The 27,576-nt window shown below is 42.6% G+C and overlaps 1 protein-coding gene across 2 annotated transcripts in view; it reads right to left on the bottom strand.

Annotated features, from left to right (window-relative positions):
• LOC140314699 (endothelin-converting enzyme-like 1) overlaps positions 1-18,816 on the bottom strand; it is a 94,174-nt gene extending 75,358 nt beyond the window's left edge. For both annotated transcript variants that reach the window (XM_072393043.1, XM_072393044.1), the window contains exons 1-5: positions 18,661-18,816; positions 8,260-9,420; positions 7,552-7,620; positions 7,028-7,138; positions 6,835-6,927 (exon numbers count right to left, since the gene is read on the bottom strand). In XM_072393043.1, the coding sequence (XP_072249144.1) occupies positions 6,835-6,927; positions 7,028-7,138; positions 7,552-7,620; positions 8,260-9,117 (1,131 nt within the window). In that variant the 5' untranslated portion in view covers positions 9,118-9,420; positions 18,661-18,816. The remainder of the gene's footprint in view (positions 1-6,834; positions 6,928-7,027; positions 7,139-7,551; positions 7,621-8,259; positions 9,421-18,660) is intronic.
• Positions 18,817-27,576: the final 8,760 nt, after the last annotated feature.

Here is a 27,576-nt window from a genome sequence, read left to right as displayed (position 1 = left end):
TTATTGCCCCTGGCTGTGTGCCAGTACATTGGGGTTTACCCCAGTGAACGAGAGGGTAGCCTCCCTCTGCCTTCGGGTGGGGGGACGCGTCCTGACTGATGTTTGTGCCTATGCGCCAAACGGCAGTTCAGAGTACCCACCCTTTTGGAGTCTCTGGGGGAGGCACTGGAGAATGCTCCTACCGGAGACTCCCTCGTTCTGCTGGGGGACTTCAATGCTCACGTGGGCAATGACAGTGAGACTTGGAGGGGTGTGATTGGGAGGAACGGCCCCCCCGATCTGAACCAGAGTGGTGTTATGTTGTTGGACTTCTGTGCCAGTCATGGATTGTCCATAACGAACACCATGTTCAGGCATAAGGGTGTCCATATGTGCACTTGGCACCAGGACACCCTTGGTCGCAGTTCGATGATTTACTTTGTGGTTGTATCATCGGACTTGCGGCCGTATGTCCTGGACACTCGGGTGAAGAGAGGGGTGGAGCTGTCAACTGATCACCACCTGGTGGTGAGTTGGCTCCGCTGGTGGGGGAGGATGCCGATCAGACCTGGCAGGCCCAAACGTATTGTGAGGGTCTGCTGGGAGCGTTTGTCAGAATCCCCCGTCAGAAGGAGCTTTAACTCCCACCTCCGGCAGAGCTTCAACCATATCCCGGGGGAGGTGGGGGACATTGAGTCCAGGGCCTCCCATTTCTGGGGCTGAGGTTGCCGAGGTGGTCAAAAAGCTCCTCGGTGGCAAGGCCCCGGGGGTGGATGAGGTCCGTCCTGAGTTTCTCAAGGCTCTGGATGTTGTAGGGCTGTCTTGGCTGACACGCCTCTGCAGCATCGCGTGGACATCGGGGACAGTGCATCTGGACTGGCAGATTGGGGTGGTGGTCCCCCTCTTTAAAAAGGGGGACCGGAGGGTGTGTTCCAACTATAGGGGTATCACACTCTTCAGCCTCCCTGGTGTGGTCTATTCGGAGGTATTGGAGAGGAGGATCCATCGGATAATCGAGCCTCGGATTCAGGAGGTGCAGTGTGGCTTTCGTCCTGGCCGTGGAACAGTGGACCAGCTCTATACCCTCGGCAGGATCCTGGAGGGTGCATGGGAGTTCGCCCAACCAGTCTACATGTGTTTTGTGGACTTGGAGAAAGCGTTCGACCGTGTCCCTCGTGGAGTCCTGTGGGGGACGCTCCGGGAATATGGAGTGCCGGACCCCTTGATAGGGGCCGTTAGGTCTCTGTATGATCGGTGCCAGAGTTTGGTCCGCATTGCCGGCAGTAAGTCGGATACGTTTCCGGTGAGAGTTGGACTCCGTCAGGGCTGCCCTTTGTCACCAATTCTGTTCCTAACTTTTATGGACAGAATTTCTAAGCGGAGCCAGGGCGTTGAGGGTGTCCGATTTGGCGACCTCAGAATCGGGTCTCTGCTTTTTGCAGATGATGTGGTTCTGTTAGCGTCGTCAGGCCGTGACCTTCAGCTCTCACTGGAGCGATTCGCAGCCGAGTGTGAAGCGGCTGGGATGAGAATCAGCACCTCCAAATCCGAGACTATGGTTCTCTGCTGGAAAACGGTGAAATGCTCTCTCCGGGTCGGGAATGAGATCCTTCCCCAAGTGGAGGAGTTAGAGTATCTCGGGGTCTTATTCACGAGTGAGGGACGAATGGAGCGGGAGATTGACGGGCGGATCGGTGCGGCGTCCGCAATGTTGCGGACTCTGCACCGACCCGTCGTTGTGAAGAAGGAGCTGAGCCAGAAGGCGAAGCTCTCTATTTACTGGTCAATCTACGTTCCCATCCTCACCTATGGTCACGAGTTGTGGGTAGTGACCGAAAGAACGAGATTGCGAATACAAGCGGCCGAAATAGGTTTCCTCCGCAGGGTGTCTGGGCTCTCCCTTAGAGATAGGGTGAGAAGCTCAGTCATCCGAGAGGGGCTCGGAGTAGAACCGCTGCTCCTCCGCATTGAGAGGAGTCAGATGAGGTGGCTCGGGCATCTGGTTAGGATGCCCCCTGGACGCCTCCCTGGGGAGGTGTTCCGGGCACGTCCCACTGGGAGGAGACCCCAGGGAAGACCCAGGACACGTTGGAGAGACTATGTCTCTCGGCTGGCCTGGGAACGCCTCGGGGTCCCCCTGGAAGAACTGGAGGAAGTGGCCGGGGACAGGGACGTCTGGGTTTCTCTGCTCAAGCTGCTGCCCCCACGACCCGACCCCCGGATAAGCGGCAGATGATGGATGGATGGATAATAATAAATTAAATTTTTTTTTTAAAAATGTAGAGAAAGAAACTGTACCTCTTATTAACCCTCGGACAAGCGACAGTCTGGTGCGCACTCTATTGCACCGTCGATTCTTTACCACGGACCTCACAGGAACTATAACATCAGATTATTTCAAATTGAAACACAGTTTAATAGCATAAAAAAAGATAAATAAATAAAAAACCTTGCTTAAGTATACACTATGTGAAATTTGCATAGATGTTACCATGTAATGCTCCCGTTGAATGCAGCACGGAAAAGTGGACAGAGCAGTAATAATATATCAACTGGCTTGTTTTACAGGCACTTCACATGACTTCTACTGAAAAAGGCTGCGCTCTTTTAACCACTACCCCTACCACCCTCACTCTCTCCCTATGCGTCACATCCGTGTTGATGACATATGACGCTTACGCGCACACGTGAGAAAACAAAAACAAAGAATGTAAGTTTTTTTTTTTTTAAACTTACCCCGCAGATCAGGCTGTTTAGCGAGGGGTCCTTCCTCTCCGCGAACAAGGCCCGGCGCCTCTAATAGCTGCGCCGATATGCAGCCTAGTAAACCGACAGCCTGTGCCCTCTCGCCCGCGACCGTATCGGTGTTGAAGCCGCTCACCGGCGACTCCGCCCGCGGTATTATTCGAGGGGAGAAACGTATGCTCGGTGGTGTGTGTAACACCGATGATTCCAACTGCCCGTCCTCTGTAGTAACACTCGGACACTCCGTTGAAAACTGATTGTCCCGAACAGGGAGCAGTCTTCGTCGTAGCCGGGATTTATTCAGGGAAAGTCCGTTTCCCCCGCTCGGTGCGATGAAAGTCAAATCTCCCTCAAACACGGCTGGGTTCTTCTTTCGGGGAAGCCCTTGCTCCACACTGTTTAATAAATCTGTAAACAGTTACATCTGATGTTATTTCATTGAAACATTTCACTTGTTAAAGGTTATTAAAGTTAAAGAAACATTACCATAATCGGCTTGCGTCAATATGAAGTCATCCAGATCCTCTGCGTCCAACTCTGGAAATTAACACTCTGTCATGGTGTGGTAATATAATTATACACGCATTCATATGTTTATCATCAGATCTTTTTACTCACCGTTGAATACTCCTAAGAGGGCCAAAGAACCGCCGGTTGGTTGTGTATGGATGTCAGCTCTTGTTTTCCGTCCTAATAAAAAGTGTTTTTTTTTTTTGTTTTTTTTTACTATTACAAGTACTGACCTAAGAGATTTAAAGATTTAAAGTTTTAAGGAGACTTTTGCGTACCAGAGTTCATGATTCCTGTCCTGCCTCGGTTGAGCCCCCGACATAAATGCCTGAACCATTTTATATAGTCTTACATCCCCCTCCATAGAAATAAGGGAGTGTTTTAAAAATTTCTTGAAGTGCTAATTTCAACCCATTTGCTCTTCACACTTAGTCTACATCCATCCTACGGTTAGTAACAGATGTATTGATTCTGTTTACTTGTGAAGTAAGACATAGGATGTTTCCCGCACAGCATGATGCATTCTAGTGAACATCATATATGTTAATTTGTTTACTTGCGAACTAAGACAACGACACAGACTGTTTACCACTGTACTTTGCATTCTTATGACCCCTGGCCATTTGTTCCTACTGTTCAGTGCCACAGTATGATGCATTCTTGCGACCCCCTGCAGTTGAGTCTCATGGTATGAGTTGATCAGTCAGAGAGAACCAGATGTAAACTTTATGGGCAACCTGGTCTATTAGTGAATTCTCTGTAGATCAACCCTTGATACTATATGCACCATGTGTGCAAACTAAGAGGGAAACCTTTTTGTGTAATTTAAACCTACCTCTATTTGCTATAAACACCCCATCCTCCGTTCAGTGTCACAGTATTGTGCATTCTTGCGACCCCCCCTGCAGTTGAGTCTCATGGTATGAGTTGATCGGTCAGAGAGAGCCAAATGTCTGTTACCCCCCACCCACACCCAAATCCTTGCAGTGCTGCATTCTGGCGACCCCCCACACATCTAATTATTTTCTCATCTTTACCTTACAGGGACCCGTCTTTGAAGCTGATAAAAATTTGACCGCTTCTACAACTTAACCTTTTCTATTAACCCTAACCCTTTCTCTTATTTAAACATTCAACTAATATATTTCTCACAACCTCCTGACCTTAGCTGTAATCATTCTTAACCCTAGCCATAAACTCCCTCTTCCTTAGATGTCAAAGGCCTCCTCAACAGATGGCTGATCTATGTCAAACAAAGGTCACACGTCAAAATAGCTTGATTGATCGATAAGAGGTCAAAAGTCGTATCCCCAGATGTCAGCAAACGGATGTCAAACAAAGGTCACCTGTCATATTAATTTGATTGATCGATAAGAGGTCAAAGGTTACCTGTCAAAAAGAGTTTGATTGAAGGTATCCTTTATTATCTCTATGGAGGATTGAATCGAAGAGAAGTTTTGATGCTATCTGTTGGTTTCTCTTCATTTGTCAACTTTTTTTGGCTTTGTTTGAATTGGACTAATTTCGAATTCAATTAGTTTGATTGGATTATGATTGCATTACAACAAATTGGATTGTAATTGGCTTCAATTGGACTTTATTTTTGAAGTGCCTTGAGATGACATTTGTTGTGAATTGGCACTTTTTAAATAAAACTGAATTGAATTGAACTGAACTAAATTGAATTATCCACCCACATGTGACATTGCAAAGTTGCAGGCCGAACTGGATGTGGGCTGAGTTGGATTGTCCAACAAATTACTAGTTGTAAAAAAAAACACACTTGAACTCCAAAGTAGAAACACTGAGAAGTGATTGCCAGCTCCATTCACTTTAAGTATTTCAACTTTAAATATTTCTACAGGGTTTTAGATGGGTTTACTGCATAACCAATGTTTTTATTGCTCTGATTTCACCGTTTTCTCGTGACAATGTGAACTCTGTCTCCTCAATTATTCTGATGCTCCCTAAAACAATATAGAAGTTTGAATGTTGTGTGTAGAAAGAGAATTATCTATTCCTGCAGCATTGTTTCTCCTCCCCATGCAGTTTCACAACCATTCATACCTTGTCTCCTGTGACTCGCACTTTCAGGCAGGTAGACAATTCATAGGGGATAATGACTCAAACGACACACATATTTGACAGGGGGTTCAGTGATACGTGACGTTAACGATCCTCTCTGCTTATAAGCATATACTCCTCATCATCTAGTTTAAAACTGAAGAAGCCTTTCGAATGGCAGGTGAAACATTTCAAGACATTCTCAAATGGAGAGGAAAGAAGCAACAGTGCAGCCAGGGTTTATTGAGCCGATAAGTGACAGAGGAATTACAATGCAAGTTTGACTCGCCTGTCACCCACCAGCTGGCTGTTACATTAAGACGACATTCCTATCTGTGAGGAAGTGTTTTGACAACCTGGACCAGTTCAACACATGACTCGCAATGAGGCTGTGACAAACAGAGGAATCAGTACCTGCTGCTTGAATCTGAACCTCAGATGAGGAAAATTGAAGAATTTCCAATCAAATATTTTTTTCTTTGAGTATCTTCAGTTCAGTTGGTATTAGTTTGAACTTAGTTAGCTCTGTGTGCTAGAATTACCTCTCAGGTTAGGTACTCTACGTATTATCACAGTAATATCATGCTTCAGGGGTTACTGTGTATAATGTGTGTCAAAATTTACATTTGCGTCTACACGCAAAGCTGTACCACTAATCTCAAATAAGACCCACACAGAAGAAAGGTATGCAGTGGATCCCTACAACCAGCTGCTGTGAACAGAGCTGTAAAGACAGGACTGAAAAAGTTGCTGTTATACTGTATTTCTGTGGTATATTGACTAAAGCATGTCACTGATATTCATTAACCTTGGAAATTCACAGTTTGTGTAAAAAGGACAGAATATGTCTCCTAAAAACTTTGTCAGTTTAAAAAAGAATTTTGTGATTATTTAATTGCACAGCAGAATCCAAACTAGGTGTAATTTGTCTCATGCAAGTGCCCAGTGAAAGAAAATCATTTGCTGCAACACATTGTTGCCTTTTTTGTTTTTTTTTTTGGCGCTAAAACTCAGCTCTTTATCTTTTTAGTTCATGTCTTGTTTCCATCTCTTTTGCCTCTACCTTCATCCATCCTTCCCTTGAACATGACGCACTTGTTGAACATAAGGATTTTAAAGAACTACTCACACTTCTTCGGACAAAAGCCTCCACTCTGTCTCCCACCCTAACTCTGTGTGTTTTCCTCCTCTTTTTTTCCCCTCCATCACTTCTAACATCCCCTAAAGTCTCTTTATCCTCTACTTTTGTCTCCATCAACTTTTTTCATTCCGTCTCTCAATTTGCTCATCTGCCCCTGCAGGGCAGACAGCTTTCGTGACTCACTTATGTGTGTAAGTGTGTGCTTCATCACTTCCCAAACACACACACTCACAAGCATCATTTACAAGCATGTGTATGTGCTTATGCATTTTGGGCAGAAGCAGACTTGATGGATTAGGATTTGAACTCCAACTGAGCATGTTAAGTACTGTGTGTGTGTGTGTGTGTGTGTGCGCATGCGTGTGTGTGTGTGTGTGTGTGTGTGGAGTACTCACACTGGGAGCAATGCGCTGTAGCTGCCTAAGGGTGATGCGGTTGTACATGGTGCTGATGTCTTTTCTTTGGTCATCATATTCTGACACAGTGATCTGGAGAGAGGAGATTTTAATAAACACTGCACATACAAATGCATGCACCTACATGCATGAACGCACTCAGAGTGTACGCATACATGTGCAGACAGCTCACATTGGCCAGTCGGGTCTCCAACTGTATAATCTCCTTGGACTTCTGTGTGGCGTTGTGACCTCCCAGCATGCTCAGCAGGCGCTCCATCAGAGCCTTGTATGCAGCCAGGATCTGCAAAGCACTGTGATATCAGTGCTAACGGACAACAGATTCTGTACCAACATCATCAATATGACCAGTGACCAGGGTGACGTGACAAAGTGGACAGGACAATAAAAACACAGCGGGTGACAGAGGAAAACAGGTGGATTGATGAAGAGGTGACAAGTGTCAGCAGGCAAGATGGAAGGAGGAGAAAATGAGGAAAGCATTGAGGGAAGAAAAGGAGGGGAAGAGGGTGAGAGGGAGAGAAAGAGGCTAAAAGAGGTTACTGATTTGAAGAAAGATAAGATATTACATGAGAAAGTAGGATGGAGAGTGGATGAGAAAGAACAGGAGAGAAAGGACTTAAAGGAGTGAAAAAAGCTAATGAGTAGTACTGAGGGATGACAAAGAGAAAGACTGAAGGACTGAGGCTTATTCACCTTCACACTATCCTCTTCCTGTCCCAGGTAAAGACTCCGCTCCGGCAGCGTGAGTCCTTCCTGATCAATCTGTAATTACATGCACATGCACAAAGTCAAAAGCTCACATAGTAATTGCATTATTTCTGGTTTGTGGTTATAAAAGTTTTGCTAAGCACGTAACAGATGCATATTCAAAGAGCTTGTTAATATTTCAATGATTTACAATTTTGCTGACAAAAACTAATATCTGAATTATTCACAACATCTAATAAATAATTCACACACAGACACATAACTATTAATCTGTGTTCTTGGACAACACATGTCACCCAGTCTTGTTAAAAATATCTATCTTACAATGTGTTGGTTTAAGTAGCTATGGTTTTTGTTTAGTATGAACTGAAATAAATTATCCTGATATGGAAGTCAAACTTTAAAACATCTGATCAGACTTAACAAATAGAGACAAGAAGTGTTTATCTATCACACCTATTCGAAACTCACAAATATTTATCAGTAACTGCTGCTCTAGAACATATTAGAGATGCTTTGATTCCATGATAAGAGTATATAAAGAGGAGGATCAGTTTGTCTTTAATTTACAGAGACAACAAAAAAATATAAAAGTGTGTCATAAGACCATTGTGTTACTAATGATTTCCTGTTATGACACACAACATTTAATGCTTTCACGAATGCATCCTTCGCTTCTTCATTAATTCTTACCCTGATGGCATTCCTCGACGAGTTTTTATCATCCACATTGACGGTGAGGGAGAAAAAGACCGCAGTGCTATACATCCCCTGAGTCCTATAGAGAAGCTCATTGAAGTCTGGCCTCTGTGGGGCCCCGTCTCTCTCCCACCCAGCTGCACCAGGAGGAGCCCCCACCAGGTCCCATCCTCCACAGCTGTCTATCACCTCTGTCATGGGGTCCGACCCCAGCTTGTCAATCTCCTGGATGTTGACACAGGATCGATAAAACTCCTTGACTTTACGCTCTGCTGAGTTGGGACCGTGCCTCCGAACTGGCTCCAATAGGAGGCGCAGCAGTTTCTTTTCATTGTGTTCTCCAATAGCTGTAATGATGCCATAACTGAGCTTGTCCTCAGGGATGCCATGACGCCTCAGCCAGCCACCACAGGCAAAAGAATAGAAGTCCTGGCAGGGCTGAATGGTTGGGTCAATATTGGCCTGAACAAAGCGAGCTGCCCGCAGAAGGGAGCGTTTGCGTTGGCAGTCCTGTCGACAGTGTGGGTCCTGTTGGGCATCCAGTGAAATGTACTTGAGTGCCAACATGCTTCCTAGGATGACACACATGCCTGCAGCAAACACCAATGCAGACAGAAGGCAGATCTCCCTCCGGCTCCATCGAGGAAGACCACCACTGCTGCTGGTGCTGCTCAAATCTCTGTTTCGACCATTTGACCAGGTCCCTCCACGTCCTCTTACCATATGACGGTCCAGGCTGCCCCCCAGGTGAAGGGTCATGCCATTGCTGAGGATGTCACTGCTGTAGCGACCGCCATATTTCACTTCCTGGAACTCATCATAGTGGGCAGTTAGAGAGTATGTCTTCTCCATGACACCTGTGTTTCTAGGTAACAGCAGGATTTAGGCAAAAAGGGATGAAAATTAGTTATTTCTTTGTTCAGGATACAGTCATGAGTATTCTAACTGAGACAAAAGTAAGAATACTCATTACAGTGCAAAAACACTGAATTAATGTTAAAATCTTTTTGGCCCTCTTCAGGCAAAGTCCTCTTTATTCTTTTCAAATCAAAAGCCTGAAGAGCAAAAAACTCCCAAACTCTCTCATCCACTTATTATTTGCTCCTCTTTCATTTATTCTCCTCTCCTCCCTCTCTCCAACCAGTTGCAGGGCACCTGTCGATAAAAATAGAAAGAAGAAAGAAGGAGGGCCGTAAGTCAAAAGAGAGATAGGAAATAAATCCACCATCACAACAGCAGAGTGACAAAATAATGTTTGTTCTGCCACAAGTTCTGCCTGTTTTGTCTCCCTCTGTCAGTTACAGCTGATCCATAGATTAGTGGTAGTTGTCCCACAGGGAGACTGTGTATGGAAAGAAAATTGACTTAATACATCTGTGCGTGCGAGGTACTTGATTTGTGCGTGCGTACTACTTGATTTGTGCGTAACACTTGATTTGTGTGTAACTTGCCCAAAGTTACAGACAAAACGATAATTGCGAATTCAAAAAGCCTCCTCCACACACAAAACGTTTAATACGCATGCATGAATCGCCTGATACACACACACACAAGGCTACATTTACCTACAGATCAACACTACTCTTTTCACGCCTCCAGAAGCCTCACAGACTCCTTTGTACATGGTGTGTTTAAGTACTGGTGGAAAGCTGGGTCATCTGACTTTTCTTCCAAGCCAAGCGTTATTTCCCTCGATACTTAGTTCCCTCGAAATGTAATGAATTGTGAAAAATTGTGGATCTGTGTAAAAATGGTTATAACCCCATGGTTGTAACACATTTACTTTCGATAGAAATACCACAAAATCCATTAATAGGATGGCATCACTGCCTGGCCAACAATATAAAAGTCACCACCTGGACTTAAGTAAGAAAGGTGGTTTGATCCTCCTATGGAAAAGTACTACAATGAATGATATGTTTCAGGTTCAGCTAGCAGTGAGCTGCTTGTAATTAGTGTAATCAGTGTTGGAAGACACATTCTGTGGTGGTGGAAAAGATGTTCAGAAGGGAAATATTGTTGGTCTGCACCAAGCAAAAAACAAAAAAAAAAAACAATGAGATTGTTGAGAATACAAAACTTTATTAAGAAATGATCAACATATCAACATGGAAAGTGGTGACCCACGATCTTGAAGGAAGGAACTTGGTGGACAGTAAATCTTGAAAGATTTTGATTAGAGATTACACATAACTATTAATCTGTGTTTTTGATGGTGTCCTTCGCCGTCGCATTTGATGGAATAGAGAATAGGTAGATATACAGCAGAACTCACAATGATGTTTAACTGTGAAAGCAGAAGTATTTCCACAAACTCAATGTGAATAGAACTTGATATATTGGGACTGAACTAACCTTTGGTTAGTTTATCGGTCAGGAGAATAGAAAAAGCCCTGTTGAATAAGGAATTGTATAATGTTGTAGGAAGGAATTGTAGATATTCTTTTTTAAACAGATCCACAATTGTTTCACAATTCGTGACAAGTTTAGAGGGAACTAAGTATCGAGGGAAATAACGCTTGACTCGGAAGAAAATTCAGCTAACCCAGCTTTCCACCAGTACTTAAGCGCACCATGTATGAATGAATCTGTGAGGCTTCCGCAGGCGTGAAAGGAGTCTCAAAACAGGTCGTGCTAATCTGTAGGTAAATGTAGCTTTGTGTGTGTGTCAGGCAGGTGTGTCTATTTAACGATTTGTGTGTGGAGGAGGCTTTTTGAATTCATAATTATCGTTTTGTCCAAAACTTCGGGTAAGTTACACACACACAAATCAAATAGTACGCACAAATCAAGTAATACGCACGCACAGATGTATTGAATCGATTTTCTCTCCATAACTGTGTCCCCTGGGTGATTCATGTCTGTGGATGCATCAGTGGAGACAGCAAGCAAACAGAATGCTGAGCATTGAAAGGTGTGACAATCACCATAATTTCACATCAGTCTGTTGATGTAAAACTTAATATTATTGCAGGAGGACTGAGAATTGATGGTCTCTTTCTCACCACAGTGATGACATACACATATTCACACCCTAAAGAGCAGATCATCACACTACACCACAGTTTCTGGTCTTTCAATGTGATTTTTCATAATCTGACCTCAGGTATGCATTCTTTTCTCTTCTGTCTATTCTTTAAATTCATTCTCACATGCCTTCTAATTACCTGGTAAAGTTGCGAGGCAGTAGCTTATCTGAGGTATGCTAGCCACTAGGCAGGCATTATACAAAGGTATTAGATGGTGGGATAAATAAATAGTGTGGAGTACCTGTCATAAACATACCTGTTTATGTTTTGATATTCTTGTTTTCAGGATTCTGTGTTATGTTTCAGGTTCTGTCACGTTTTATGTTTTGATCTTCGTGTTTTCAGGTTCTAGGTTTCCAGGTCATATTTTTTCCCCTGTCACTTAGCTTCACTCAAGTCACCTGTTTTCTGTTTCAAGGCTGCACCTCATCACGAATCACCTCCCCACAGTATAGTTTCCAGGTTACCATCACTCATTGCAAAATCCTCACTTTACCTACCACGCCACGAACGCTAAGTCTGGTTTTGCCTCATAGTCTTATCACAGTTCCATAGTCTTATTTATAAATCATAGTTTTGTTTTGCCATAGTTCTTAGTGTTTTTTATCTGCCTAAGCCGCGTTTTCTGTTCTTGCCCTGTGCTTTGCTTTTGGAATAAACCTTGTTTACCTTTTTGAAGTCTGCATCTGGGTCCTCCCTTCCTGCACCATCGAACTTGACAGTACCAACAAGACTTTTCAGCATTTCAGGAGCAGTGTCATTCCATGAAACACTTATCAGTTCAATATGTTAATCAAAACACACTCCATCATGGGGCAAAACAGAGACAAACAACCATGTACACTCTCACTCACTCACTAGAAAAGAATATAGAATCAACAGTTAATATTTTTTCTGCCTTGAAAAATGTAAACATTCGGACTGTTTTTCTGTTTTTGGTTTATTATACAAAATGAAAATTAGAGGAAAAAATTGTTTCAATTGGTAAATATTTATCTCCTTTATAAGACAATTCTATACATGTACAACATGATTCAGTAGCAATACATTTTCATACAGACCAATTTAATTCAATTTGCCTCAGTACAGTCTGTTTCCATCCTTCTGCTACCCTTTCTATTATTTCTAACACCCCCCAAGTCTCTTTATTTTCCACTTTTGTCTCTATCAACTTCTTCCATTCTATCTCTCAATCTGCCATAAATTTCACATTTATTCATTACCTTCAAATATTAATTAAAGTGTCTGATTTAAAAAAAGAGGGACAATATTGTCACATCTGTGGGTTTTATGTTTTTGGTTCTTGATTTATCTTTTGGGCAGTCATTAGTTTTACCATTGTTTTCCCCCTCAGTCACTCTTGATCATCAGTTCACTCACTTTACCTGTGCTTTCCCCCTCAGCTGCGCATCACCAATCGCTTCCCCTCAGTATTTAGTTTCCAGGTTCCCTCATGTCTGTGCAAAATCTTCACCGTCATTAATGCCACCATCATTAGTCTTGTCAGGTTTTGTCTCATGTTTTATCACAGCCACAGTCAAGTTTTGTTTGTTTGTTTCTCCACAGTATAGATTTATTGTATTCTGGCTCAGCCGTGCTTTGTGTTGTTTTTGTTTAAATAAATCAAGTTTTATTTTTTAACTATCTGCATCCGCGTCCTAATCTCCACCACGCCACGCACCAACCTCACCGGTCGTGACAAGTATTGCTTCATCTTCATGAATCTGCATTTGATAGGTTGTTTTAATACAGTCTTTGCTTTGACCAACAGTCTGACACATCTCTGTGAAAAACAGATGCAAAATCCTTCAAGTTTTTCATCTTCAATCTTTAACTTTAATCTTTAATCTTTTTATGTGTCGACCAAGGTGCCATCAGTCAGGGAATACTTAAGTGCAACCTTGGTAGAACAATGATGAAGGTATTACAACAGAAGCTACTGAATAAGTGGATTGCAGATAAATGTTCAGTTTTCTAATAATTTATTTATTGAATTCTCTTTTCAAAACCCCAAAGTTTGATTAATTGAAACTTTAAGTAAAAAACTGCAGCCATTTTTATTTTCTGGCCTTCCAAATGTGTGTTTGAGATTAGAAAATTAAATGAATAAGCATTACATGGGATAGTATTTTCTGTGGTGTGGAATTCTGGCTTTGAACAAATAAGCCATTTAATGCACTGAGGGACAGGGAAATATCCCAGAAACAAACGTATTTTCTCTTTGTCACAATATACTGGATTTAGAGCATTTTGTAGCTGTTTGCATCCTTTTCCATCTGCTGATACATTCTATATGTAGCCTATAAGCAGCACCACAGGCCTTTAGACAAGAATACTGACAGATAAATTGTTTTTTGGATGGTGTCCCAGTGTGAGTTTGCACACCCTTGTCTGTGTGTGTGTGAGTGTGTACTCAGTGGTTAGACAACCTGAGCCTACTGAAAGCAGTGTCTGCACTGAAATTAGAAAACTTCAGCACTGATATGGTTAAGAAGCTCTCTCTTGCCTTATTAAGGTGCTCTATGAAGATGAAAATAAGAAAAAAAAAAATGAGGAAAAAATCTAGAAATTAAGAGAAATGTGGTTTTAAGTCTACAAGTAAACATATGACAAGCAAACTTCTCATCAGCTGACAGGTGATATTACTGATAATGTCAGATGTCAAATGTCAGATAGACGATCAGTGGGTTAAAATTTTTAAACCAAAAGACAGAAAGTGATAAAGTGGATGGATGGTGCAGAGATAAAAATCTTGACCTCTGCAGGGATGGGAAGTAACAGTTTGCTTGTTTGTACATTTCAACAAATGCAGTGAACTTGTCTGTGTAGGTGAGAGGTCAGCTACACATTCTACTTGTAACATCCCAAGTGTGTTGAGTCAAGTTCAGTGCCAATATAGGGAACAGAGAGCCTCAAGTACCCACACTGTTCATGATGAATTATATCATGGATAATCTGCATGTCATGCCTGTAATTCACCATATACACAATATTAAGTGTCTCAGTGCATCAGAAACATTAAAGACCATACCAGAGGTTTTCATGTTTTACGCTACATGTATACTCCAGAGGTCAAAATTACTTTCCTGTTATCTTCTACATATTCTGAAAGTTTCCCAGTCAAAAGACATTTGCTTGAACTGCTTAAATCCATCAGACTGAACATCAATTCTGAATTTGCACTGTATATGTCACAGCACCATTACAAAGTTACTGTAATAGCACAGTAATAAAATCTGTTAAGATATTTGATGTTATCTCTATATTGAATGATGTCATGCCTTTACCACTGAAATGATATAACACTTTTTATTCTGCATTTGGGTGTGGCTATAAATAATTTCATACTAGCTAGTTCTATGACAATATAACCTAACCTTAAGATTTTGTGTGTAAGATTGGTAAATGGTCTGACTTGCTTACTTGAAAATAGCCTAACTTCAAAGTCTTAACATGTAAATATTATGATTGCCTGAACATATCACAATTTAAAGGATAATATAGAAATATTTGATCAGTTTTACAAAACTTCCAAAATCAACCATCTGTCTGTTGTGAACTGTCTTGTACTTACTCTACTGACCCTTGATTTTTTTTACCAGTTGTAGCATTATGGAATCAAAGACTTTATATAAAAGTATAAAAGATGGACGTTACCACTCTCACATCACCCCTTCTATTATGAAGTTTTGAGTTGCTCTTTTTGGCTGTTGCCCTATTTTTTTAAACTGGACATAAGAAGAAATGTGGGGATCTGACTGGCAACTTGCGTGCGGATGCGGCAGTGGCTCAAATGATAATGTGATTATTTTCATTTTCATTTACTATTGGTCCCTGCCCTGCAACATGAATTTGGACATGACATTAAAACCCCACATTGCTTAGTGGGAACCTATCTATCTCTTTGTCTGTCTACGTACATCCATCCATCCATTTTCTATACCAGCTTAATTCAGCTCAGGTTTGTGGGGCGGGACTGGAGCCTATCCCAGCTGCTATTGGGCGAGAGGCAGGGTACACCCTGGAGCGGTCACCAGTAAACTACAGCATTAACAGTGAGACAAACAACTATGCATACTCAGAAAGAATCTGAATCTCAGAATCATCAATTACCCTGTCATGCATGTTTATGTGTGTATGTATATGTATAGACAGATAAATATATATATGCATATCTATCTGTGTGTGGGTTCACTCTCTCTATATAGTCTGTTGGGCAAACTGGAGGAGACAGTGTGAACCCCTTGCTATTATTCTTCTAAGTCTACTCCTCCTGGCATGAAGGTAAAAGATGTAGAGCAGAGAAAACTGAGAAAAGGGAGAGCAGTGACCAGTGAAAGCTCTGAAAAGTCAAGGATAATGTGTGTCATTATCACTTCATCTTATTATCCATCAGTCTCCTGCTTTGTAACACCCGCTACATGCTACTAGTCATACAGGATCTATGTACCGTGTCCAGTTCACTATGATGTCCATAAAATTCGAATACTTATAAAAAATATATATATATAAACATGTAGTCACTTCATGCAACTGCACTCCTCTCTATCAAAAGTACCCATACTTCCTCTGTGTCACAACTCCTTAAAAATGTTAATAAATTAATGATAGACACATGTGCATGCACGCTCACTCACACACATACAATCACACAATGAATGTACAGCTAGCTTTTGACTAATGGATTGGCTCTTGTGGGTACCATCTCAGAGAGGCATGCATGATAAATGTCTATTTACTGAACATGACAGGGTCTGATATCTGAGAGTTGTACTAATGCTGCTGCAAACACACACACACACTTGCACAATATTTCACTCTTATTCACACAATTCAGATACACCTTACAGCAAAAAACAATTCGTAATGATCTAGAGTGCCTAGATGTCAGGCAATTCTCCTACATCTTCAAATAAAACATTAAATTACAAATCTTATTAGAGTCCTCAAAGAAAAGCACCAGCTCAACCTAACACTAAATCCCACTTTTTCTGGAAAACAAGTATGCTATCTCTATTGTTCATTAGATTGTCTATCCTGATTTATTTTTCCTTTTTCCACTGAAAATGTGCCCACTTTTCCCCGTAAATCTGAGACAATCCCAACCAAAGAAAAAGTGGAGATTAGTTTCACTACAATGTGTATTAATCACAACTGCATCTGCTGATGTCACAGAGTCGCTACCCTCCTCCCAAATATGTCCCCATGGGTTGTTTGCTCATGCAGGCCGAAACCACTTATAATTACGTATGACGAACATCTGACCTTTTTACTGGTCTAGGGAGCACCTGCATGTAAAGTCTTAATCAAATAGTTTTAAATACAACCAGTGTTTTGGTAAAGTGTTTATCATTATACAAAGGTCTGTGATGGGTTAGTGCCAACAACAGACTCTGCAGTTGTTTGATTTGAAATGTATGAGGTCACATGGAAAGTCAGCCTTACACAAATGGTTAAGTGAAGAACTTTCCTTTGCAAAAAAAAAATATATATATATATATCAAGCTAATTCTAAAATTAGCATAATATTCACTGCAAATGAAAGATGTGTGATAAGCATGAGCTGAACAGAATTATCCATTCAGACCCTCAGTGCTATGGAGTTAACACATCAACAGATCGAACCCTGTAGTCAGAAAGATTTGTTGCTGGTGACCCGTCACTTGGGCTAAATGTTGTATGGAAGCAGAGTTTCAATGCTGAGAGACAATATATTATAAAACACACAAGATATTTAACCATTATGCTAATACTAACTCTGCCAGTATAATTTATTATCCGATTAATGGTATTTCAGAACCACTCCACCTTCAATAACCTACAACACCCTCAAATTAATTTCCTCTGAAAAAACAGTTTTAATTTAAGATCCAAAATCTTTTCAGCCATGTGCATTTTTAGATTGCAAGCACTCAACATCTTGAGAGTAAACCTTCCCCCCTCAATGTAGTGTTTGATATTTAGTGGTACCCAGAAATAACAGCTTAAGAAAAAACGCTGCTTTTATCTCCTCTCTGGTGAGCTCCATCGTGTGAAAGCCTTCTATAGATGGGTTTATTATCCCTTCATCAAAACGGTCACAGAACCTCTCCTGAAAACAGTAACGGCTCTCAGAGGGTTCAGAGTGGGAGTCAGGCCCTCAAGCCTTATCACTGGTTGCCAGAGGCTGCAGCAGAGGGCCATGGTGTTTTTGTATGGGCAACAGCTTTGGACACACAGCTCAAGGCTCCTTATATTCTTCTTAGACTTAACCAGGCAGAGCATCCATGTGGTGCTATTCTAAACGATTCAAGTATGTATGCAGTTAATGTTCCACATCAGCTAAATGTGAGATATTTTAAAACACAGGTCTTAGTTCTTGTCTTTTATAAAGACACACACACATACACACACAACTCTTATCCTTGACTCATCACACTGCTTTCCCGGATAAAGCAGCAGACCAAACGACAATTTAAAGAACTTTTTTGTATTTTTTTTTTAAATGACCTTTATGCAACTTTGTTAAATTTACTTTATAAATAAAACCTCTAAAAATCAAAAATCTTTTAAATATAGGCATCTTTTTGGGTTGAGTTTTATACCGAAAGAATCAAGATTTTATAAAAGTCATATTTTACTGTTCAGTTTTTTCAGAAGGCTCTACACAAAGAGCTCTCCCGTTGTCATCATACTGAATTGGAATTCTCTACAAAACAAACAAACAAACAACGCTTTTCTACCCAGAGCTGACGGAAACCAGTAAACAGGCTTGTGATTTTCGAGTCGCGGCAATCCAAACTTTTGACTGATGTAAAACAGGTTGTGCATAAAGAATCAATTGCAGCCGGCTTTACAAAATATGAAAATTCATAAATAACATCTCTTACTTTTACGCACATCCAAACGTCATTCACTCTATCTTTGTTTGGGAGAATTCCACTGACCACCGAAGATAGATCTTATCTGGTGAACCATCAAGACCGTGAAGACGCAACATGGACGCAGTAAAAATAGGCTGAAAATAAGGTAGCTCTGCATCTAAACGCATGCACTAAATTAACCGACATGAATAATCAAACCGACAGAGTATCCACATGCATATACACGATACCCATTTCAGTGTTGAACACCAAAACTTCTTGCTCCTTTCACATGGGCACCGTGAACTGAGACCATGTGCGTGGAGATGAACATACAGAGCCCGATTATGCTACTTAGTTAATATTAGGGTGGTTCTACATTTATTATCACTCTCAATCATTACAATTTTGCTTGGGAGAGCCCTTAGACTGCCACACTATAACAACAGAAGAGCACCATCAGCACGCGCATTACAGATGTGGTTATCCGCAGAGTGACGAAAACTTGTACAAAAAAACCTTACCTGTGGCGAGCGGATCAACAAACAATCCCCGCTGGAAGTATAAAAACGCCTTTGCTGCGAATTCAAAAGCGCGATACCCATTCCACAGAGGGTGAAGCTGAATTATCCGACCACCCCTCCGGAGATCGGAACACAACTGGAGGATCCGCGCCGCTTTCTGCCGCCGCTGCAGCGCACAGACTCCAAAGTAGGGAGGACAGAGAGGGAGGGAGGGGAAAAGAAGCAGAGAGGAGGGGGATCCTTCATTGACAAGGTGAGACGCGCGCACACATTCACACACACACGCGCATTTAAATCATAAACATATGTCACGCTTTCTTGTGTATTTTTCTGTCATGGTTGCACTTTAAATAAATGGCACGTCTGTAAGCGTAACCTTTCATTAAAACATGCACATTTGTATATTTGGGTGCTAATCCGTTACGACTAACATCCATTCATTCTCTATACCTGTTTGATCCAATTCAGGGTGTATTGGGGACCCATTGCTCTCATGGATTCCCATAGGGAACTAAATTCCTATTCACATGACCAACTAAAAGCTAAACTCCTCTTTTTCACCTTTCATTCATGGACACGTTCTGTCTTTAATCTCAGTGCACACTAAGTTTCCCTCTAAATGTGTTTAGCCCCAGCAGCTCAGTGAGATAATTTTAATATATTTGTAAATCAGGCAGCCTGTTTCATTGACATCAGTGTGGTATAGTATTGTGTCGTGCAATACAAGTCACAGTCTATTTTAATCAATCTTGGGGTCTAAACAGCTAAAAAAAACATAAATCTCTCATGTAGCCTAAAGATTGCACAAACTAATCAAACCAAAAGGTCAACTAATATTATCATGTAAATCAGTTGGGCAACTTACTGGACATTTCATTACCACCATTGTTCAGACTTAGTGAAATAAAGGGTTAATCATCACTGGTAACCACTGTTCTAATAATTTGATCTTGTTAAGTTTTCCCCATCAGTATAGCAAAAAACACTGAATAGGTTAAACCCCACCAAAAATCCAGCTCTATCTCTTAGTTTTTCTAAAATAAGCAAAAATGTCTTTTAAAAAACAAATACTGGAGAAAAGTAGCTATAAGAGTGCACTCTTATTCTGGGTCAGTAATGTCAGATGTCAATGTTGACATAAAAGTGAAGAAGCTTACATTAGTCACATAGGTTGTGGCGAGGTAGTGAAGGAAGGACCTGGATGCAGATATTCCAAAGAAAACTTGATTTATTTAAAACAATACTAAAAAAAGGCGCAGCTGAGCCAGAGTACAAAAACCTAAACTGCGACTATAAAAACTTGACTGGGATTAAACAAAACCTGACATGAAACGATGACAAAAACCTGACAAAGACAAATCTGATTCCAGCATGGATGACTTGGCTTCTTAGCATGAGGGATGGTGAGGATCTGACAATGGACATAAACTGACCTGAAGACTAAATACTGAGGAGGGTGATTGGTGAGTGAAGGCAGCCGAGGGGAAAAACACAGGTTCAACTAAAGTGGTAGACCCCGTCTCTGCCAACTCCAAGGCTAAGGTCTCCCTGAATGCCTTCTTTTGCAAGGGAACCTCACATCTGTTTCTGCCATGTTCTTTGTGCAAAATGCATTCACAAAAGCAATGTCCATGAAGTGGTAGAAGAAAGTCTACTTCTGGGTTTTGTGTAAGACCTAGTTGTATCTTTTCAGGCCATCTGATAGGTCAACTCCTCCATGTACCTAAAAGGACAGTTGGAAAAACAAAAAAGAAAAATCGTATCAAAACATGTCCAGCACACAAATTATTACATTTCAAAAGGGAAAAACTTTCTCAACTTACTTGTCGAGAGCAACGTTTCCCTCTTCAGACATTACTATTTCTGGAGTCATTATCACCCCTCTGACGCCAGAAGCATCACTGTCCCGTCGTAAACAAACTTCCAGGCTTCCACCTTACTGTATTTTGTTTTTGACGTCCGTTTAGCCATGTTGTAGAAAAATAAACAAAAAAACTGCAGAATCTGAAATTACACATGGCGATGCGTAATCTGCAACTCAAGAAGCTAGAGACTACCTCTCTGTGAGTACCGCTTTAACGCGTTACTTTTGCCATATATACAACAGTGCACTGTTCTATGCTGTTGTTTCCTGGGGGAGTTGCACGACAGACAAAAACTGTTGGCGCCTGGACACACTAGTGAAAAAGGCCAGTAGTAGGCAGAAGGCGAGACCCTCTCAGTGCTGTGGTGGAGCAACGGATGAGGAGGAAATTATTTTCTGTTTTGGAGAATAATAGACATCCTGTCCACAGCATTCTGGCAGGACAGAGGAGCAGCTCTTCATCTTCTTCTTCTTTTTCTTCCTCTTCTTCTTCTTCTTCTTCTTCTTCGTGTGAGAGGTGTGGAAGTGGAGCTGAGAGAAAGACTGAGAGTGAAAGCGATTTTCTTACCTTTTTTTCTCTATCTTTGTCTAAATTTGTTTAATGTTTCATTAGTTGTGTTGGTGTTGAGTCTTTTGTGTAGTGTGTTGAAAGTTTAATTTCGTTTTTTTGTTGTTTTGTTTGGTGTGCTTCCCAGCCTTACTGGGAGGCAAAAATGGCGTCCGGTGGCTTCTCCATGCTGTCACGGAAGCACGGCATCAGGGTTGGTGCCGGCTCTCCGTGCAGCGTGGAGGAAGTGGCGCTGGCCGTGGGGCAGGTGATCGGGCACGGCGCAGTTAAGTCTGCTGCCCGCATGAACAAGGCGGTGGTATTGTTTGTGGAGAAGGTGGAGCAAGTAAAAAGGTTGGTGGAGACAGGCATCACTGTAAATGGGATGTTTGAGCCGGTGCTGCCGTTAACGCAGCCGGCCACAAAAATCACCTTGTCAAACGTCCCCCCTTTCATCAGTGATGAGTTTCTGATAAAGGAACTATCAAGACACGGGAAGGTGGTGTCACCACTGAGGAAGGTTCTGTCGGGCTGCAAGTCTCCCCTGCTGAGACACGTGGTGTCTCACTGAAGGCAGCTGTACATGATCCTCAACAACAAGGAGGACGTGTTTGATTATCGTTTCCGTGTCCGTGTAGATGATTTCGAATATATTCTATTCGCGACATCATCGTTTGTAAAGTGCTTTGGGTGTGGTGAGGAGGGACATTTGTTCAGGGCCTGTCCCGGCCGCGGTGCTCCGGCCGAGCGGGCGGCTGTCGGGTGAGGTGACAGGTGAGGTGACAGGTGATAAGGTAGGTGAAGAAGAGGGTGAATTGATCACAGAGGTGGGTAAAACGGTTGAGGAGAGTGAGATGGGTAATGTTGGTTGTGAAGTGGATGGGGGACATCCAATAATAAGTGTGTTGGAAGGGGCAGGTGAGGATGTAGGTGTGTTGGAAGAGGTAGGGAATGTAACCGGAGGACTGTGTGAGGAGTCTGCAGTCGCAGACCAACAGTGTGAAATAAGTAAAAAACTGGAGACACAAGACACTGAAATACAAGAAAACGAGTTGTGCGAGGAGGGTGCAGTAGCTGAAGCTGAGGAGATGGAGGCTTGTGAGCCCGGGAAGAGAGGAAGAGGGCACTGGTATTTGACACAGCTAGAATGAAGCACATAAATGTTCTATTTTTACAAGAAACGCACAGTGATAATAGAAATGAGTCAGAGTGGAGCAGAGAATGGGAAGGGGAGTTGATCTTAAGCCATCATACCAACCTCAGTGGAGGTGTGGGCTTCCTATTCTCCCGAGAATTTGCTCCAACCTCTGTGGAGGTGAGGTGCCTTTTAGTCAAAGCCCATTTTGAGCTTTTTAACGTGGTTTTTATCAATATTTATGCCCCCAACAACGGTACAGAGAGGAAACGCTTCCTGGAGAACTTGAATGATGTTTTAAACAGCTGCAGCTCGGAGGATTTTTTATTCATGGGCGGGGATTTTAACTGTACTGATAATGATGTTTTAGACCGCAACCACGCAGAGCCTCATCCAGCATCCCAGCATGCCTTGAGGCAGCTGGTCTCCTCCCATGGCCTGGTGGACGTGTGGAGAAGGATGCACGCAAGCTGCAGACAGTACACATGGTCCCACGTTAGCGAAAACAGAATCTCCTCGGCCAGACTTGATCGCTTTTATGCTTTTGAACACAGAGTCAGTGTCGTCAGAACGTGTAAGATTTTACCGGTTGGTTTTACTGATCACTCTCTGGTTTTATGTAGCGCTTTTATTAGGAATATTTTACCCAAAAGCGCATATTGGCATTTTAACTCTGTTTTAACTGTTGATAAATCTTTCAGGGAGGTTTTAAACTTTTACTGGAATGATTTTAGACAGAGGAAAAGTGAATATGTCAGTCTGAGGCAGTGGTGGGACCATGGAAAGGTGCAGATTAGACTTCTTTGTCAACAGCACACGCTCAATGTCACACGTGACATTCACAGATCTGTCAAAGATCTGGAGACTGACATTGTGGATCTCGAGTGTGAGAGCGAGTCCACAGGAGATCGAGGATATATTGAAATCCTCAAGTCAAAAAAGATGGCGTTGGCCGACCTGCTGGACACTAAAGTACAGGGTGCACTGGTCCGGTCCCGGGTACAAGACATCAGGGAGATGGATGCTCCATCGAGCTACTTCTTTGCACTGGAGAGGAGACGAGGGCAGAAGAGACAGATCCACTCTCTGCTCTCGGAGACAGGACAGGAGCTGACAGAGCCGGGTCTTATAAGGAAAAGAGCTGTGGAGTTCTTCGCCTTGCTGTTCAAGAGTGAGCACAAGGAGGACGAGGAGCTGATGGAGGAAGTCTGTGGTGGGCTTCCTCAGCTGTCTGAAGAAGTCAGCTCGCAGCTCGACAAACCACTGACCCCACAGGAGCTGCACGCCACGCTGCAGAGCATGCAGGGGCGAAGGGCTCCGGGCATAGACGGACTCACTGTGGAGTTCTATAAGGCTTTCTGGGACATCATGGCCCAAGACATCCTGGATGTCTTTGAGGAAAGCCTGGTGTCTGGGTCACTGCCGCTGTCCTGCCGGAGAGCGGTAGTCACCTTCTTACCGAAAACCGGCTGCCTACAAGACATCAAAAACTGGCGTCCTGTCTCTCTCCTCTGTACAGATTATAAGATACTGTCCAAAGTCTTAGCCAACAGGCTGAGAGGAGCCATGGAGCAGACTCTCCACCGGGACCAGACGTACTGTGTACCCGGCAGGTCTATGGTGGATAATATCTACCTTATTCGGGATGTTTTGGAGGTCTCCAGTTCATTAGGCATAAACACTGGATTGATCTCATTAGATCAAGAAAAGGCTTTTGACCGCGTTGAACACAGCTTCCTCTGGAAGGTCATGGAGAGGTTTGGGTTCAGCGCAGGTCTTATAGCCAAGATCAAAGTGTTGTACAGGGACAATGAGAGTGTGCTGAAGTTTAATGGTGGCTTGTGTGCTCCTTTTAGGGTGCATAGAGGCGTCCGGCAGGGCTGTGCACTGTCTGGGATGCTCTATGCACTCTCCCTGGAACCCCTCCTACAAAAGATAAGATCATCTGTTCAAGGCCTGCTTTTACCTGGTTTTAACAGCCGTGTTGTTTTATCTGCTTATGCCGACGATGTTGTTGTTTTTATCAAGGACCAACAGGATGTGAACATTTTAAACTCTGTTGTTGGGAAATTTTCTGTTGTGTCGGCTGCGAGGGTGAACTGGAGGAAGAGCGAGGCCCTGGCTGTTGGCAAGTGGCGTGAAGGCCTCCCAGTTCTCCCTCAAAGCCTAACATGGAAAAAAGAAGGTTTAAAATACCTTGGTATTTATCTGGGCAACCATGATTTCACAAAGAAAAACTGGGACAACATCAACACAACAGTCGACAGCAAACTAGCCAAGTGGAGATGGCTCCACGGTAAAATGTCCTTTAGAGGCAGGGTGCTGGTCCTGAACAACCTGGTGGCCTCTTTATTGTGGCACAGGTTGACCTGCCTGGACCCTCCATCGGGCCTCGTTGCGGAGATCCAGGCAAAGATGGTTAGTTTCTGTTGGGATAAGTTTCATTGGGTACCACAGTGTGTGTTATTTTTATCCAGAGATGAGGGGGGGCAGGGCCTGGTCCTCCTGGCTAGCAGGACAGCCACCTTCAGGCTCCAGTTCATTCAGAGATATCTGACTGGACCTGAAGATCTGGTGTGGCGGGATGTGGCCAGCTGCATACTCAGGCGTGTCAACAACCTGGGGCTGGATGCTACTCTGTTTTTAACTGATTTTAATTCTCTAAAAGTAAGTGGGTTGCCTCCTTTTTATCAGAGTAGTTTTACATTTTTTTGTTTAAACATAAAGTGAGCGGGAAGCGTGACTCTCTGTACTGGTTGTTAAAGGAGCCTTTGATATGTGGTGCCAGGCTTGATGTTTGTTGCAGCATCGTGCCTGGGCTGGCGGGGGCGCTGTGCAGGTCAAAGATCATCTGTCTGAGGCAACTGGTGGATGCGGCAGTACCTGCACTGACTGGCAGCCAGGCTCTGGGCTCTGCTCTGGGGGTGCGCTCTGTCCGCCTGATAGAGAGGAGCCTGGAGTTATGGAGGAAGAGGCTGACAGAGAAAGAGAGAGACCTTCTCCTCAGGTACGGCAGAGGAGAGGCCGAACCCGATGCCACAGACCCGTACCCGGAGATAAACCTGGAACCAACATTCACAGAGCTCAGCGGCCCGATACTGAAAGTCTGTGGAGGAGACAAACTGAGCTTGCACAAGGCTGATAAAAAGATGTTCTATATGAATTGTGTGAAGAACATCCACAAGAAAAAACTGAGCAATAGAGCTGAGAGCGTATGGACAGAAAGGCTAAGTGGACTGAGCCCACAATGGAGAACTCTTTATAAACCTCCCATAAAAAAGAGAACTGGAGATCTCCAGTGGAGGATTTTACATGGTGCCATAGCCACAAATGCCTATTTATCTGTTTTTACTCGCAGTGTTTTAAACGAGGGCCCTTTCTGTGGTTTGCCCGAAAACATTTTTCATGTTTTTAATGAGTGCAATAGGTTAGCAGAGTTTTTTATCGTTTTAACTCATGTTTTTAACCTATTTGGTGCTACTTTTACTGTCCCTGGTTTTATTTGTGGAGTCAGATACAAAAAGACTGAAAAACAAAAGTGTCAACTCTTAAATTTTCTTGTAGGAGAGGCTAAACTGTCGAGTTTGACAAACCAACCGGTAAACTTTTCTAAACTGATTGATTGATCCTTTTATTATTAAGTAAATTATGTGAAATGTTTTGATACAAAGTGTAAATAAAGTGCTGTTAAAAATAAAAAAAACTTCTTCATTATTATTATTATCAGTAGTAGCAGTAGTAGTAGTATTATTGTTGTTGTCTAACAATCATAAATATCTAAAATTTACTAAAAAAGCTACTTGACGAATTTGAATTTACCCCACTGGGGGATGCCGCAACTGGTTCGAGCCTCACACATAAGAATAGGTGCAGATACTTTTGATCTATCAGTGAGTAATTGACTATTGTGCCCCAGCAGACAGGGTAAACAGTTATCTATATACATATACAATATACTGAACCCTTGCCAACGTAACAGGACCGTTTTTCTTGGAGTTGTATCTGTTCTTAGAATACTGTTTAGGCTTAGATGTTTTTTTGTGTTTGCATGCTTACTGTGTCCACAGTTCTGATTGTATCCTGGATTGGCATACATCATTTGCAAGACACTTAGCTATCCAAAGGTATATAATCCCGCCGGCGGGATGTAAAAACGTTTAGAAGTTAACTAATTTTCCTTCACCTTGAGGCCATTTTGCCCCACTTTCTTCTTCATGTACTGGGCTTATTTCACAACAATAGTGATGGAAACAAGGCAAACAAGGAACACTGGCCTGTATAATCGACTCAGTGAAGCAGAAGATTTGAGTTCAGCTGTCAGCTTGCACATTAACAGGACACTTCCCAAAATTATGCCACCACACTCGTGGCCCAGAGACCCAGAATTATAAGAAGTGTTCCAGCACACAAGAGTAGAAGGGAGAGGGTGCAGCTGGAGGATGCTGATGATGAGCAGATGAGCTGCAACCAGTATTGCAGTTTGACAAAGACAGGAGGAGGGAGTCTTGGTCCCTCAGCACTTTGATTCATCTTCATTTTATATTAGGGTGTTATTTACACACCTGCTGCCATGAGGACAGTCAAGGAAACCTACTGTGTTCTGGCTTTAAAACACTCACATAAACAAATACAAACACGTTATGCAAACACATACATCTGTAAAAACCCCAAACAATTCCACCTGACAGCTCTTGAAAAGTTATATGATCTGCAGACCAGAACTCTATTTTTGATCATCTAAAAATATCTTTTGTCCTGAAAACTGGATTCCTCAAGGTCCCTAATGAAGCAGAAAAATCTCACAAAGGAAACCTAAGACAGGAATAATGACATGATTGAATAAATATGCAACATATATATACATATGTTTATATATCTTTTTTTATTAATTCATTTTTTGATGGAAAATAAGAGATGGAGAGTTAGCCTCCAGCTAGCTCTCAGATTTAGTCAGACTTAAGATAAATGGAGGCCGTTTGCCCAAAAGGTACAACAACTTAGATAAGAAGGAGAGGAGGAGGACAAGGGGATGTTTTTTTCTCTTTATACTCAGCACCTGAGCCAGACCCCTCCCCATGTGTCCACCCCCTACATCTTCCTCTCAGACAGACTAATGGGGAGCTGGGAGCACCATTTATATTCCTTACACTCCTACTGGGACCTTTCCTCAGCTGTGCGATAGGACCGTTCTACCCCCTGGAGGAGTTAAAATAGATGTGTGCTCTTACACTACTGTGTACAAGACTCAAGTTTTGTTGAAACAGTTTGTAATATAGTACACAAAAAGAAGTTATGGAAGTTGGGGACCCCATAGATCTTTACACCCATAGTCATAGTTTGGTTGAGACAGCTCTCTCATAATTGCAGTGG

The sequence above is a fragment of the Leuresthes tenuis genome, unplaced genomic scaffold (assembly GCF_036924035.1).
Source record: "Leuresthes tenuis unplaced genomic scaffold, fLeuTen1.0.hap1 SCAF_9, whole genome shotgun sequence".
NCBI lineage: Eukaryota > Metazoa > Chordata > Actinopteri > Atheriniformes > Atherinopsidae > Leuresthes > Leuresthes tenuis.
This window is presented reverse-complemented; position numbering and strand designations above follow the sequence as displayed.